This window comes from Ictalurus punctatus, chromosome 9 (assembly GCF_001660625.3).
Source record: "Ictalurus punctatus breed USDA103 chromosome 9, Coco_2.0, whole genome shotgun sequence".
Classification (NCBI taxonomy): domain Eukaryota; kingdom Metazoa; phylum Chordata; class Actinopteri; order Siluriformes; family Ictaluridae; genus Ictalurus; species Ictalurus punctatus.
This window is the reverse complement of record NC_030424.2, coordinates 23,837,309-23,853,219: the sequence shown is the minus strand read 5'-3', so window position 1 is coordinate 23,853,219 and position 15,911 is coordinate 23,837,309. Positions and strand designations below refer to the sequence as shown.

Here is a 15,911-nt window from a genome sequence, read left to right as displayed (position 1 = left end):
ATGAAGGAGGTAAGTTGCCACCCAAGCCACCCACTATTTGGCAATTAAAGCCTGCAACTTTAAAACACTTCCACAATATTCCCATTTCCACCTCGTAAAAACGACTGCAGATGTACAGAACGTACAGAAACTCAGAGAAGAAAATAATTGTGAGCAAATACTGTGTATAGATGCTGACCAAACTCTTGATGAAGCACAAAAATTACATTCAAATATTTGACGGACACTTTTATCAAAAGCAACTGACAAGTGAGGCAGAATTTGATCCAAGCCGATCCAAGCTGTTAAAAGAGGTGAAGTGCTGCGAGAGTTTCCAAGTTTCCACCAAGTGATGAGAAACAAGTGTGAGAAAGAACCGAGAGCCACGAGGGTTGGAGTAAAAGGCCTCAACCCATCATTCAGGTAAAGTATGAAACACTGTCACACACATTCCCAACCCACTGACAACCAAATACTCTCCAACCCATGAGAGCCTGCTTCCCAGGAAACACTCCCCAGATGGGAGAAAACAAGTCACGACTACGTTTGAGCTTGTAAATGGCAACTTTCCCTACTAAATCCAATATATTAACATTATTACCATTCCTAAATCCATTATTCTCAAAAATGTCTGAGCTGTTAGAGTTGGTTTGTTAGTGTTGGGTTAAATAAAGACTTGAAAGTGTTGGAAGTGAGATGAATCAACTGCTTGCCACATTGTACTTACAATATTTCATGTAGCTTCCTAGCAATGGTATTCTGTGCCATTAATCTCTTGCTTTATCTAACTCACTCACTCATTCACTAATTTACTATATACCATAGTGCTGTTGAATTCGCAATTCTGATTGGTCAGAAGATGATTAATTTTCTAGAACAGCAGCTTTGACAGTAGTGTCAGCTGCACGGTTTGCGTGGAATGTGCTCATTCTCATACATTATTGCTTCTACACGGTTTTGTATGATAGGCGCTCCAAAAAAAAAAAAAAAGGATTAAAAATAAACATAAGTAATTGTTGATATTGTGATATTTTCATTTATGGTGAAGAAATGTTTATATAGCATTTTTTGGAAGGAGTCTCCAGTGTCAGCACTTTATAACAGTCAGAGGTAAAGCTGAAACTTTTTTTGTCATATTAACTCAAAGGCCAGTGGTGGAACAACTGTATATAGCTACTATAATGTAAATGGATGTATTGTGGATATTCGACAACATTAAACATAACTATGAAACGATACAACATACGACATATCATCCATCCCTCCATCCATCCATGGTCCATACCGCTTATCCTACACAGGGTCGCGGAGGAGCCTGGAGTCTATCCTAGGTAACTTGGGGCACAATGCAGGGGACACCCTGGATGGGGTGCCAACTCATCGAAGGACACAATCGCACACCCATTCACACACTACAGACAATTTGGAAATTCCATTCAGAGGCAGGATTTAAACCCCAAACCCTGAAGGTGCGAGGTAAATATGCTAACCACTACACTTGATGTTGCATTAATTAATAAAGTAAAATTGTTAGCATTGGCAAACTATCATGGTATAAGAGCAATACAACACTTCAGAACATGTTGTTATTGGAGTATAACAGTAACTCTGCTTCACATCAGGTCGCATAACACCACCCTCTTGGTTGATTATTTTCCTATAACTGCATGCCCAGTCATGATTTATTCCTTACATATACATAGACTGTTCTACATCGAGTATTATATAAGTCAGCAGTAGCAGAGACTTCGACCTGAATTTACTTGACCTACCGTCACATAAACAATTCCAATGTTACAATTTCCTTGTGAACTGAAACCCACAAAAATACAGAAGTACTAAACGTGATCGTCTGTATTAAATACACGACTAAGGACTACTCAGGCTTTAGCAGTTGTTAAACAACGTTTTTTGTTTAGATTTATATACAAGGTTTGCCATTTATTCATTCTGATGAGTAACATTCAAACTGAAACAAATTACTTTGCAGTAAGTGTGCTTAGTGTGGAGGTCATGTGCATATACTGAACTATCTGGACAATATGATTAGTCCAATAAGAACACTGATAACCTTATAAAATCGCTTCACCCCAAAAAGTGCACTACAGGTTAAATAGAGACTGAACATGAAGCTAATGTTTCTCATTAAACTAACCAATGCACTGCAAAAAACAAAAACAAAAACCCCAGGGTGTTTAGCCAAGCAATTTTTGCAGTGGTACTGAATATACACCACTTTGGTTACTTAGTTGCACCACTTTGGTTACTTAGGTGCACCACTTTAGCAGAGCACACATTGGATAACATACTTCCATTAACCTTTGAGTTTGCTCTGCATCCTTAGTTAGCTTTACACCACCCACTATTTGAAGTTTTGTGACTTTTCATGTGAATATGTTAGCCTTAAGGTTATCGATAAGCTAATGTGCTCCAAAACAATAACAAAATTCGCATTTAGAAGATATATGAAGTCTCTCTCTACCACCAATACGGATCAACAATTGACTTCCTGTTTCAGTGGAAATTACGTCAACACATTGAATAACGCTACACATTTCAAGGCACTTTACGAGGACTTTAATTATCTTTTTCACAGTGTAAAACCCACCTGTATATTAATACAAACATCCATTTTATTCACATTTATTCAGTGGTCAATCAAAGGTGATGACTTTAAGGAGAGCTCTTCCAATCTCTCCACATCTCCACTGTCTACATTTCATCTCCAGCCTGTGGAAAAAGAGTGCTGCAGCACTGCCAGAAGATACAGGAGGGGGGGGGGGGGGGGGGGGGGGGGTGTAAGGTTTCCCACAGTGAAAAGCACTCTGCACAAGGTCACGGTGTGTATGTGCCTGTGAGCCGGATCACTGCCCTGAGGGCTGATCTGCTATGATGGCAATCATGCAACTGTTGACAAGCATAGTCAGATTATTTAGCATAATGCATTGTGTGCATTATGTGAGGCACTGCTACATATGCTAGCACTGAAGTAAAAAATCTGGTAAAACATCTGTTGCTCTACATTGCAGTGCATCACGCCAACCACAGACCTCTGTTCCACACACTGGGAATAACATAAATCTCAGAGACACTCATTTTGTCTTCGTAAACATCCAGGAAGGAGGTGGAGGGAGTAATAAGTGCAACATGTTTTTCTACAAATGCTTCTTTCCGCAAGCACTGGCCTTGTGCTAAGCTTAACATTTGGTGTTGAAATTTAGGAAGGCTGTTCTCAACCTCATGGTGTCTCTCACATGGTAATCCTTAACTCGTTTAAGCTCATACTGGATTTTTCCAATTTCCTTTCCCATAGCTGTCCTTAGAGTTCAACTGAGAACTTTTTTAGTCTGTTCCAAAGGGTTGTTTGTGGCAGACAGACAAAGAAAAAAAAAAACCTGGACAATTTAATTATTGTAAAATTGGTTAAAAATGCACTGTAACAATAAAACTGAGTATGAATGCATGTGCTGTTCGACAATCCTAAGAATATTTTATTTATTAAATAATGAGATGTCGTACTTTTTAATCTGTTACTAGTTATGTTTAAGGTTGTGAAACATCTGCAAAATAAATCAGTCCCAATAAACAGTCGTTCCTTCACAGGCCTCCTTTTTTCCCCCTCTCTCTTATAGTTAATAAGACAAATAAAACACAGCTTGTCAAGTTACTAACAAGGCACAAAGCATAAAGCAAGTCCTGAAAACTTAAAGTTACAGCTTTGCTTCTGATTGTTACAAAGCACTCACACTGGAGACTACTTCCAAAAATGCCAAATAAAGATCGTCACACAAAACTTCACCATATCAACAATCACAAATGTTTATTTATCTGTTTATGTAGAACGTCCCCCATATACAGTCCCCTCCATAAGTATTGGAACAGCAAGGCCGATTCTTTTGGGTTTTTTTCTATACACACACACGGGCAGCAAGAAACACTTATCAGTTACATGCTCCAATATTTTTGATCACCTTGAAAAATGGGTGGGTTGAAACAAAAGCTGCCATTTTCAAAGTTGTTTAACAGGTCTAGATGTAAATATGAGGAAATGAAAGCTGAAATTCTGATCTATTGTCTCATACATCTTTTGATCTCAAACCTAAATGCCTTTGGTGTATAGCAAAAACAAAACAAAACAAGAACTGGCTTTGCTGTTCCAATACTTTCGGAGGGGACTGTAAGTCCTTGTGTAAGTTGTACTATAGAAGTGATAACGTTAGAACGAGCACATTAATATAAACGTTGCAGGCGAAACTACGGTCAGAGCTGCTGTTATAGGAAATTAATCAACACCTTCAATCTCAATCACATTTGAGATTTCAACAGTGTTTTGGTATAAACTTCGAAACGCTCTGCAAGTTGAACTTTATAATATAATACAAGCTTTTTCCATCGGATTAGTCTTTGCTCTGCAGAGTGTGAGGTAAATTTTATAAACCTACTTTTGTAAGTGAAAATGTCTACACTATGCAGCCTGCCAATTCTAAAACAACACATCTACAGTAAAAACACATGCACATATCACACTTTAATGTGCGAAAGGACGAAATCCAAAAGCGTATTTTATGTGGGAGAAGTTGCCTGGTATCAAATAAAGATGAAATTATTATTGTGGTGTCATGCACTGTTTAGTAAAGATGTGCATCATATAACTGGGATCAAGCATCCAGGTTTAGCTGAGCTCTCCATGTTCTTACTAGCAGGGAATAACAACAGGATCTTTTTTTGAGGCTGAATTGCAAATGAAGTTCTACTGGGTACCCTATGTAGTGAGGATACAGAGTGAACAGAAAGCCATTTGGGGATCATCCTAACTATATAAACCTGAGAAATGCAAAAAGAGCTAATTAACAGTAACAAGAAATAACGCTGTGAAGAAATAAATTAAAACCAAAGTGAGATATTAAAAATTAAGACAACTATTTTATGTGAAATTGTCGCTGTTTACACGGCACATCAAAGTATCATGCTTTTGAATACTAAATCCTCAAACTATTTTTTGCCCCCGTTTTTAAAGGACATTTACAGCGGTAATCCACAATCAAATATGTTTTAAGAGCAAGCTAACTAGCTAACATTGGTCTGGCCCACATTACTAAGCACACACACAATATGATGTTAGCAAACATTATTCAAATAGTTTGATTAAACAGTGATTATTCTCATTTATGTTATTTGATAAAATACTTATACAGTTCTGACCTTTATTTCAGTGCAGGAACAAATCTTACATTTTAATTTTCTTTTTGGGCTTTCTGCTTTACAGACTGAGAGAAAAGGGGAAACTTAGCTAGGCACTCCTAAGCAAATTAGCGCTAGCTAGCCACCATAACAAAATTACCTCAGAACAAGAAAAGATTATTGTGGAAAAAAGGTCTGTTTTTTTCTGTGAAGTAGGTTTGGTCTTCCTAAATTTGATGTTAGGCAAAGCTACAATGTTTAACAGAGACAGTGGACAGAAAACCCTGCAGGAGCAAACAGAAAGGCTAATCTTTGTTTACAAGCTCAATATTGAATGACTTCTTGGCAGTGTTTACTATATGTCATCGATATACTTTCCTTTTCTTTTTGTTTACTTAAGATGGTTAAATGTGCTGGATGCTAAATGGAAAGGTGAATGCTCTCTCTTTTTGTTACTCATGTATTTTTTATGTCGTGTTTATATTTTGAGAATAAAAATCGATATCATGATATTAATAATCTGTTTGTATTCTTCTGTAGCCTATTGATCTATAATACACTCTAAAAATCTGGCGGTGTGTACATTTTCAGGACATTTAGCAATTAATAAAGGATTTTACACAGTTTACACACACACACACACACGCACATACATAGTTGCATATATATATATATATATATATATATATATATATATATATATATATATATATATATATATATATATTTCCCCTCAGTCTGTGTACTGAACTAAAGAACTCACACTTCATGTGTGTAAAGTGTGTTCAAGAGCTTTACAGTATTGTGTATACAGTAGAGCCCAGCTGTGTTTAAAGGAAGATGAGGGCAGATATACCGATGCTATGTTTGGAATTTTAAAGTAGTTCTTCTCATGTGACACACACAAATATTCTGATGACTTCAGTGCAGTATACTGTAAAAAGATTTTGCAAGCCTGAGAGAGTGAGAGTTATATACCTCTGTCTGAGCATGTGTGTCCGAGACATGAGCACTACTAAGTCATCTGCTAACAGTTTAGAATCGATGGTGTTTCTGCCATCAAGGCCATTGTGTGTGTATCTGCAAAAGTGGATGACTAGGTGTGATCATATCAACATTAATGAATAAAGTTACAAAAAATGCACACAAATGCATACACCCGCAATAGTTTTTCACTTACTATTTCAGTTTCAAGGGCAGACACTGGAGACTCCTTCCGTAAATCTTAAATAAATGTCTCTTCACAGAAAACATTTTTTTTTTAATTCTGTATGTTAGGTGTTTGCCATACAAGTCCCTGTGAATTAACCGTTGTTCATAAAAATGGAAAGTATTAGCACAAGCACAGTAACATAAAACTGTGATCTGCTCACAGCCAACACGACTGTCAGAGCTGGAACAGCTGTTATAGAAAATCCATCAACAATTTCTGACCAATCAGAATACAGAATTCAGCAGTGCAGTGATATAAGTAATATTTATGAAAGATCTGATAAACTACTTTCAAATTTTTATTTTAAGCTCACATTCTGAGAAATAAGGAAACATCCAATTGTCGGAAGTTTGCTGATATAATACATGCCATTTCTTTTTACACCTTTCTTAAAACAGCAAGTTTGACAAGTTGCTAACAGTTAATCAAATGATATGGCGTTTAGGAGTTCTCTAGAAATAGGTACAACGGTTAGAGTGCATGTGGAAAGGTGTGTGCTGGCATGCAGCATCTCGTGTCTAAAATCAGCAGTCCAGCAGTCAAGATGTTGATCACTACAATCTCAAAATTAACACTCCCTCTGCACAAAAAAATGCCTCACACCCAGTTAGTCATATGTTGTTCATATTTTCACATCTGCCACAACTCAAAAATCCCTGCTGAATCCACAATGTGATTTGTCAGAAGTTGTTGATTCATTTTCTATAACAGTAGCTCTGACAATACTGTAAGCTGGAATTCAAATCCCAGGTTTATATTAACACAGCAGTTCTAATATGTTGTTGTTTCTATAGTAACAGGGACTTATAAATTCTCAGGGACTTGTATAGCGGATGTGCGACATAATCAACAGCTATTTAATATGTGTTGTTATTTCACAAAGAAAAGGAGACCTTTATTTTATGTTTATGAAAAGAGTCTCTGGACCGTGTCAGTGCTTTCAGAGGTCAAGCTGTTCCAATGCGTGAAAGTCTAAAGACTGAGGATGTTTTTGTCTTATTATCTTTAGGAGGGAGAGGAAAAAAGGAGGCTGGTGTAGGAACAACTGATTATATCTCCTATAACATAAGCGATAACAGGAATATTTTGTTTCACAAACATTCCACAACATTATATGTGACTATAAACAGATAGAAAGTGTGATGTGATGTGCATAAAGAAAGAAAAAAAAATGAGCATTGACAAACTGCTGTGGGATACAGAAAAATAAAAAAAACACTTTGGGGGGGGAGTCAGTCCTTAGTGGTTAGAATGTTTCCTCGCACCTGAAGGGTTAGGGGTTCGAATCCCGTGTCCGCCCTGTATGTGCGGAGTTTTCATGTTCTCCCCGTGCTTCGGGGGTTTCCTCCGTGTACTCCGGTTTCCTCCCCCAGTCCAAAGACATGCGTTGTAAGCTGACTGGCATATAAAAATTGTCTTTAGTTTGTGAATGTATGTGCGATTATGCCCTACGATGGGTTGGTACCCTGTCCAGGGTGTCCCCTCCCTTGTGCCCCGAGTTCCCTGGTGTAGGTTCCAGGCTCCCCCACGACCCTGTGTAGGATCAATGGTATGGAAAATGGATGGATGGAACTTCACAGTGGTAATGGGATCACACCACCTTGTCATTGGTTATTTTCCTATAACATCAATGTCTTTTTATGTTTTATCCCTTTCTGAAAAGTCCTTACTGTAAATACAGTAATAAAACAATGAATGGATATCTATTACAAACTGTGAACTTTTATTGTGATTGTTGCAGCCAAAAATGCTTGATTTTTCTGCAGCTTTTTTTTTTTTTAATTCAAAACTTTTGAAAATGACTTGAATTGGTGAAATTGCAATTGGATGAAATAGTTTTTAAGTCTATTGCAGTAATGTTTGGTGGTAAATGAGACCTTTTAGCTGTACTCATGTTTGAAGTACGTGAATCGAAGAGGGCTTTGGCTGATTGCGCGTTATGATGACATCACATGATATGTCTTGGCCCAAATTTGAAGAAAATCTGTGGCAATTTTGAAAAATTGCAAGCTCCTCCAAATATTACAGAGTTTGCTTGATTTTGCGTTCATTTCTGCGATCGAAAAATCCTGGAGGGACTGAGTTTTCATTATTAATACAGGGTTAATCACTCATCTCCAGATTTACCTTAAACACAACATAATCTCAACATTTCCTTCTCGATCTTTACTAATAACATTTTCCCTCCGCGACTAGACATGAAGATTAGACTCTTCATACTTTGATTCACTTTTAGAACCAGTCCTTAACCAACATGGAAATGATCACTAGCTAGAAAGCCCCATCCTTTTCCTCCTGGTCTGTGTAAAAGCAAACATTTCATAAATTACAAGTTGCATGCCAGTAGGATTTAGGCCTGTGATTCACAGTACAATGAACACACTCATTTTGAGTGGGAAGCGCTGCCAGTTATTCGCAAGCTTCATCACACTTTAACCAGTTTCCCAGCAACGTCTAAAATATCATACACCAGCTTGACATTGTCTCGAACATTCATATTATAGTTTATCATTGTTCATTTCGACATTATAGAGAGCATTTGCTCTGAATGTGACTATTATAAACTGTCCTTTCTTTCTCTGCAAGGTCCATGGGAAGGTTTAATGTTTGTCAGGTCAACCCTGGAGGAGATTTGAGAATCTGGAATTTATATTCTCAGTCCTCTTGCTAGCAAATGAGTCACAAACCCATTATAAATGGGTTTCTCAGTAATGACTGGAGTGCATTGACCCTCACAAACACAGGAAGGTAGATGATAAACACGGATCTGAGCACGTCTGCTTTGCAAAGGAAAAGTGAGAGCAAGAAGGAGAAAGCAAGTAAGTATTAATATTAGTATGAGAAATCGTGTCTATGTTTGAACATGTTTAATCCATTTCACACGCTCATGCTCTCGGCATTTTCCGATTTGGTGCCATCGGTAAATGTTGGCATGTGGGATCACAGCAGTGCATGTGTTATGTGCGTGATACACTCCCACAAATTATGATCACAGAGCTAGTCACTGGCAAGGACTTCATTCATGTCCACTGGGCCATATCCAATACACACACAGCGAAGTGTGGCCTCAGTCAGCTCTCCTCTTGCAGCACCAAAGCCATACTTGGCATGACTCTGGACTCCAATTAACATAATTGTATTTATTAGTGTAAGCCAAGTGGTCAAGCTTGAAGCAGGGCAAGCACCCATTAGTTTTTGTTCTATAACCTTCACAAATAAATCAGCAACATTTCCAACATATAAACAGAATTATGGGAATTCCAAAGCGAGAGCTAATATTATTGACATTCCCATATCAGTGTGAAAGCCAAAGCTGAACAAGGTTCTAAAATGTTATTTTTTTAGTGGGAGTCTACACTCACCATCCACTTTATTAGGAACACCTGTACATGTGTATATTCATGCCCAAATCATGCAGATACAGGTTAAGAGCTTCAGTTATTGGTCACATCAAACATAAGAATGAAGAAAACATATGATCTCTGTGACTTTAACCGTGGCATGGATGTTGGTACCAGATGGGCTGGTTTAAGTATTTCGAAAACTGCTGATCTCCTGGGATTTTAACACAAAACAGTCTCTAGCGTTTACACAGAATAGTGCAAAAAACAAAAAACATAGAGAGAGCAACAGTTCTGTGGGTGGAATCTCCTCGTTGATAAGCAAGGTCAGAGGAAACTGGCCAGATTGGATCGAGCTGCCAGGAAGGATATAGTCATTCAAATAATCACTCTTTACAACCATTGTGAGCAGAAAAGCATCTCAGCATGCACAAAACATCAAACCTTGAGGCGGATGACCTTCAACAGCGGAAGACATCAGGTTCCACTTCAGTCAGCCAAGAACAGGAATCCGAGGCTATCAAGGGCACAGACTCATCGAAACTGGACAGTTGAAGACTGGAAAAAGACTGATTGAGTTTGGGTGAGCCTGTGCCAGTGTAGAAGTGTTCCTAATAAAGTGGGTGGTGAGTTTATAAAACACATAAAAGTGATTTTTATCCTGAAAATCATATCTATGTATTTTAATGAATTATGTATGTTAATGAGTTATATAGGGCATTTTCCTGCCTCTGGAGTGGAGTGCTTGCCAATTTGAAAATAGTTCAACACCCCCACCCCCCCCAAAAAAAAAATAAAGCTTCTTCAACTAAAGCTACAAACAAGGAGCTCAGATTCTCTGAATATTTTGCCTCCAAATCAACATTGAAAACAACCTCCTCATCGGCAGAATTAAACCAATCATTCAGTAGGTTTACTTAGACAACAATAATCCAATCTTAACCCGATTAAGACAATACTCTGATTAAGAAACTACCATGTAAACAGAGATTATCGATGACCTTAATCCGATTAAAGTCATACTTGAAGTAAACACAAATCGAATTAAGAAATGTGGAGTATTCCTGTTTTAGTCACGTTATCGACGTGCATTACAGACATGTACACACCTTAATCACACTATTAACGTCGTGTGGGAGTTTTCACCACATTTTGTGATAGGACACATACACACATGGCAGCGCTCAACCGTTTGACAGCAAACAAGAGAGCACACTGCGTCTGAAACCGCGTACTTACCTACTAAATAGTAGGCGAGATGCATGTATTTCAGCTACCATATAGTAGGTAAGTACACGGTTTCGGACACAGCTCACGGCTTCAAGCAGTCATCTCTTTGCACGTATAGCATGACAAATAATTAACTGTATTTGAATCCTACGTAAAATTAAAAATGAAACACCCAAAACTGTATACAGTACCATAACGAAGACCAACTGTATGTCGATACGTGAAATTCTGGAGGGAAGGTCGGACGGCGTGGCGCGGTGACGTAATGACGTGTGCTGTTAATCGCTCTATGTTCTAGAACATGTAAAACAGGAACATGAATGGAATATTCTAAAAGCGACTCATGTAAACACCTTAATCACAATATTGTCTTATTCAGAATAAGGTCAATAATTAGATTACTGCTGTCCATGTAAATGTAGTCAGTGATTATAATCTTTATAACTGAATAATAATATACCGAATCTAGATTGCAAGCTAGGCTGGTATCTAGTACTAGCTAAGAGTGTTGTTATGGAGTGTGTTTTTTTTTCCACATCAGCAAAAAAATTTTATTTGCTACAGCTACCACTTCTTCAGTGTTTAAAAAATAAATAAATAAATAAAATATTGATATTAATAAGAAAACAGATGCAGCTTGTCATGTTGCAGAGAAACCACAAAGCACTTCACTCTGAAGACTTTCCTATGTCTGAAAACTTAGTTATAGTTTTACTTCTGGCTGTTACAAAGCACTGATTCTGGAGACTCCTTCCAAAAATGCTAACGAAATGTCTCCTTACAGAAAACTTCACCATATCAACCATTATATACATTGTGTTTGTTTATGTGGAGCATCCACCATACAAGTCCCTGTCTAAGAATCCAGTATAAAAACAACATATTAGAATTAGTGCTGTGGTATAAAATGGAATAATCTACTATTTACAATGATAGTACACAGTCTGTGATGCACTATGTGAGTTATTCAAATAAACCTTTTGCGTGAAGTGTGTGATTTTGAATAGCATGTAAAAATATGTAAAAATTTGTGTCACTGCTGAACTGAAGAAACTGCACAAACTACAGATGTCACATGTGTCCTTGTAGTCTAAAAACCAACAAAGCCAGGAAAACATAGGCTCTATATGTGACCTGATAAGCGTATTAGATACACAGACATGCAGAAATTATAACATGTTCAGTTATACAGTGATGCTTGGCTCTTTCATGAACATTATAATAAATATCATTATGCACAGACTGAAAATAGTGTAGATCAGGAGGGTTAGCTTAATACTTTCCATGATTTAACAATCATCATCACCTAATGACCGAGCCGCTGAGTGTAGTCCATCACTTTCTAAGTTAAATCAAGCAAAAACAAAACAGGAGGTGTTACTTAGCGGGTATACAGAGAATTATGACATGGTTAATGGAAAGTATTTCATTTTCAACATTGCAATATGACTGAAAATAACAACTTGGCTATATCTGAGACATTCAGCTGAACTTTATTGTGATGTGCCACTTCAACTAATGCTACATAAAAGCTACAAAAAAAGGATATTTTGCCTCCAAATCGACACTGAAAGCAACCTCCACGCATTTTCCATGATTTAACAATCATCGACTAATGACCAAACACGCCCTGAGTTAGTTTGGGTGTGTTCAGGCAAGGTAAGAAAAATTCTCAATGCTATAGGTCAACACTAGCGGAATTCTAGACGAATCCAGTACACACGGCACACCCATAAAAAGTCTAAACCAGAACCTGTTCTTACAAAAACAACATAGAAACATACGCATATCTCAATTACTCAACAAATAACTTTTTTTATTACCAAAGGTGACAACACAGCCATTAAAACATTACTCTACAATTATTAATAATATTGTAAATTTCTTAGCACAAGCCAATGGCACTAGCATCAGTTTAATTCTGCGAGTGGGGGGGTGTTGTTGTTTTTTGTCCCATGTATTCATTATTATTTCTTATAGGATTAAATTTACTTTGTATTTCCAAAGAAGATCTGCTATTGTCTGAGTTCTTGATCAGTGATGAAGCATGTGGATCATGTACATCTGTATAGGAAAGCAGAACAGTAATCGACATTGCAGGAATGAGAAAATCATGTTTTCCCATACTAACATCATAACGTGTTCACATACTGAAGCCGACAACTGCTAATTTCTCAAAAATGGATGCTTTCTCCCTTTAGTGGTTAAAAACACATTCACAACACAGTCACAGCTATGACCCACAAACATGACGCAGCTGAGGTTTATGGACAAAGCAGACTTGAACGTGACAATGCTAGCCAATGTTTCTCACCCTCACGATGGCACGAAGAGTGCAAACACATCCTACAATGGGCCGAAGAGGCCCTGAGCAGCTGCATCCTAGCACTTTCCATCAGGATGGCACGCATAACTAATCGGCCATGAAGTGCATGTGTACAGACAGTTTCACTTTTCCAGCTATATCGAACATGCCACAGAGACCCACATCTACCTGGAAGGACATTTATCACTCAGGGGGTGGAATGGCAGGCTAAGAGTAAAAAAAAAGATGCAAAGCTTTGCAAAAAATAACAACACTGCCCTCTTTTTTTTTTTTTTTTGGTGAAACCGAGACATGGCTTTCATTTTGGGAAAGGGAGAATGTATCAACCACAGGCCAGCCATTTTCTTTAGAAGCATCACAAGGTCTGTTTCCCTTGTGCACTAGTGTTCTCACTGAAAGAGGGTCGACGTAAAGATTTCCATTCCTATGCAATGCCAGAATTAGCTTGCAGAGAAGGAGGAAAGTTTAAATAAAACAAAACCTCTCGAAGGAAGTACAACCCACTCAGAGCTTGCTCTCTACACAAAACCGGTGGATTTAGGATCACTTGATATAAATAGATAAACCAATTCAAACAATGTTATGCGTGTAGGCAAGCACAATGAGGCGGGGGGGGGGTTGGTCACAAGGGTCCTTGTGGATGGTTATTTGTATGCGTGAAACATTTAAGGGGTCCAAACACCCATTTCAGGTGCTACACCAAGGCTACAACATTATTATTATTAAACAATTACAAAACAATAAGAAAAGCACTTTTCCCTAACTGGTTGTGCTGTATTGTTACTAACTGGTGACCTATGGCTGTTAAAAGTGGGGTCTGAAGCAGGTCTGTGCAGAAATCACAACCTACATCTATCACAATGATTATGCAAATAAATATAGTCAAATGGAATCAAATGACTAAGTTCTCTCAGATATAAAGGTACGAAACTGTACATGTCTTTGTCTATGGGGTTGTATGTTTTACCTGGGAAGGTGCATGTGCTGGACCTTTAATTAGGTTTTAAAGTAAGTGGTCTAATTATGTATCTTATATTATTTTTTAACCCTTTGTGTTTGTGCATTGTGTTGCCATATGGCAACAATTAATTTATGCCCACTTATATATATATATATATATATATATATATATATATATATATATATATATATATATATATATATATATATAGGAATCCTTTATACACATACTGTACAAAAGGTCTAGCCTTGATGGGACCACTACAAAGCCAAGGAAAAGTACAATTTGGTACCTTTATGTCTAAGAGTGTACAGTATCAGTAAATGTGCCTAATAATGAAATAGGTGGATTATATTCATGAGGGGTAACATTTGTGTGTTGTTGTTTTTTTATACAGTTAAAGGCTGCAGAAAGTTTGGTCTAAGTATTCATGCATCCTAACTGATCATATGTTCTTTCTTTCTTTACTTACCTTAAGCTGGAAAGGGTGGATTTCATTAAGGGAATGTCTTCTGAGCTTTTTGGTTAGAGTCTTCAGCATGCTGGCGATCCCGATTTCTTTTCTTTTTTGATTCAAACTTCTCTCTTTACACTTCCATGCTTGGAGTATGGAGTAGACAGTCAGCTCCTGGATCATCTATGAAGTCAGATGATCATCAGTGCTCTAGGTTTTCATCTGCAGGTTTGCAGCAGAGATAGAAAACAACCCCCAAAGAGAAAGCAGAGCCGGTGGAGCACATCAAGCCGGATTGTTCTTCCTGTTTATGGCCTTCAGCAGCAGCCCAGAGAAATGAGCTGGAAACTCCGTTCAGCAGGACATCTTCACCCCGAGATCAGATCAAATCAGATCTGATCTGAAACTTTTGCTGGAGATCTTGTCTGTGCGTGCGTGCGTGCGTGTGCGTGCGTGCGCGTGCGTGTGTGTGTTAATGCAAAGACACAAGATCCTTTCAACAACCTTTCCGGATGGCTAAAACGCAAACTCAAAACAAAACTACTTCCGAAAAGTTTAATGCTGCGATCCGTTTTTGCTCTGATCCCACACGCTCTCCATACGTCCCGCCTCACACACTCCCTCACGCACGCGCGCATGCATGCATGCATACACGCATATACACACACGCGCGCGCGCGCGCGCGCACACACGCAGAAGCGCTTACGGGAGAACTACACATCCACACACGCTACTTTTCTCCAGCTCATCCGTTCCTGCGTTCCTATTGGTTCCTGGCGCAGTGACGTAACCGTGTTGTTTTCTTAAAGGGCTCATAAGAACTTCCCAACCCGGATAGTATAATGGGGAGGCTTCTTAAAGGAAAAGTGCAACCTGGACTACAGTATTTGTGACGTGTTTAATAATTCTGGTGCTAATTTGTTGGTGGCTGTATTTACACTATACGGCCAAAAGTATGTGGACACCTGACCATGTGGGTCTTCCCGGAAAAAGTTGGAAGAACACGGTTGTACAGGACAGTGGTCACTAGGGCTATGTAATATATATCGACATACAGAAGTATCGTGATATGATATGATATATTTGTCATATCGCCCAGACCTAGTGGCCACCAACACTCTTCCTTGAGATATACTTTCCTGCAGGTTTCATCGCCAACCAAAATATAACACACACCTGTTGTAGTTGATCTAGAAATTCTTAAGGCAATGATTACGTGGTCAGGT

The 15,911-nt window shown here is 38.2% G+C and overlaps 1 protein-coding gene across 2 annotated transcripts in view; it reads right to left on the bottom strand.

Moving 5' to 3' along the window:
- si:dkey-16j16.4 (uncharacterized) overlaps positions 1-15,420 on the bottom strand; it is a 32,273-nt gene extending 16,853 nt beyond the window's left edge. Inside the window, exon 1 of one of the 2 annotated variants that reach the window (XM_017476661.3) lies at positions 14,704-15,420. In XM_017476661.3, coding sequence (XP_017332150.1) covers positions 14,704-14,868 — 165 coding nt within the window. In that variant the 5' untranslated portion in view covers positions 14,869-15,420. Of the gene's footprint in view, positions 1-11,135; positions 11,240-14,703 lie in introns of those variants that run through there. The other variant, XM_053682453.1, reaches the window with a different exon arrangement.
- Between the last annotated feature and the right edge of the window lie 491 nt (positions 15,421-15,911).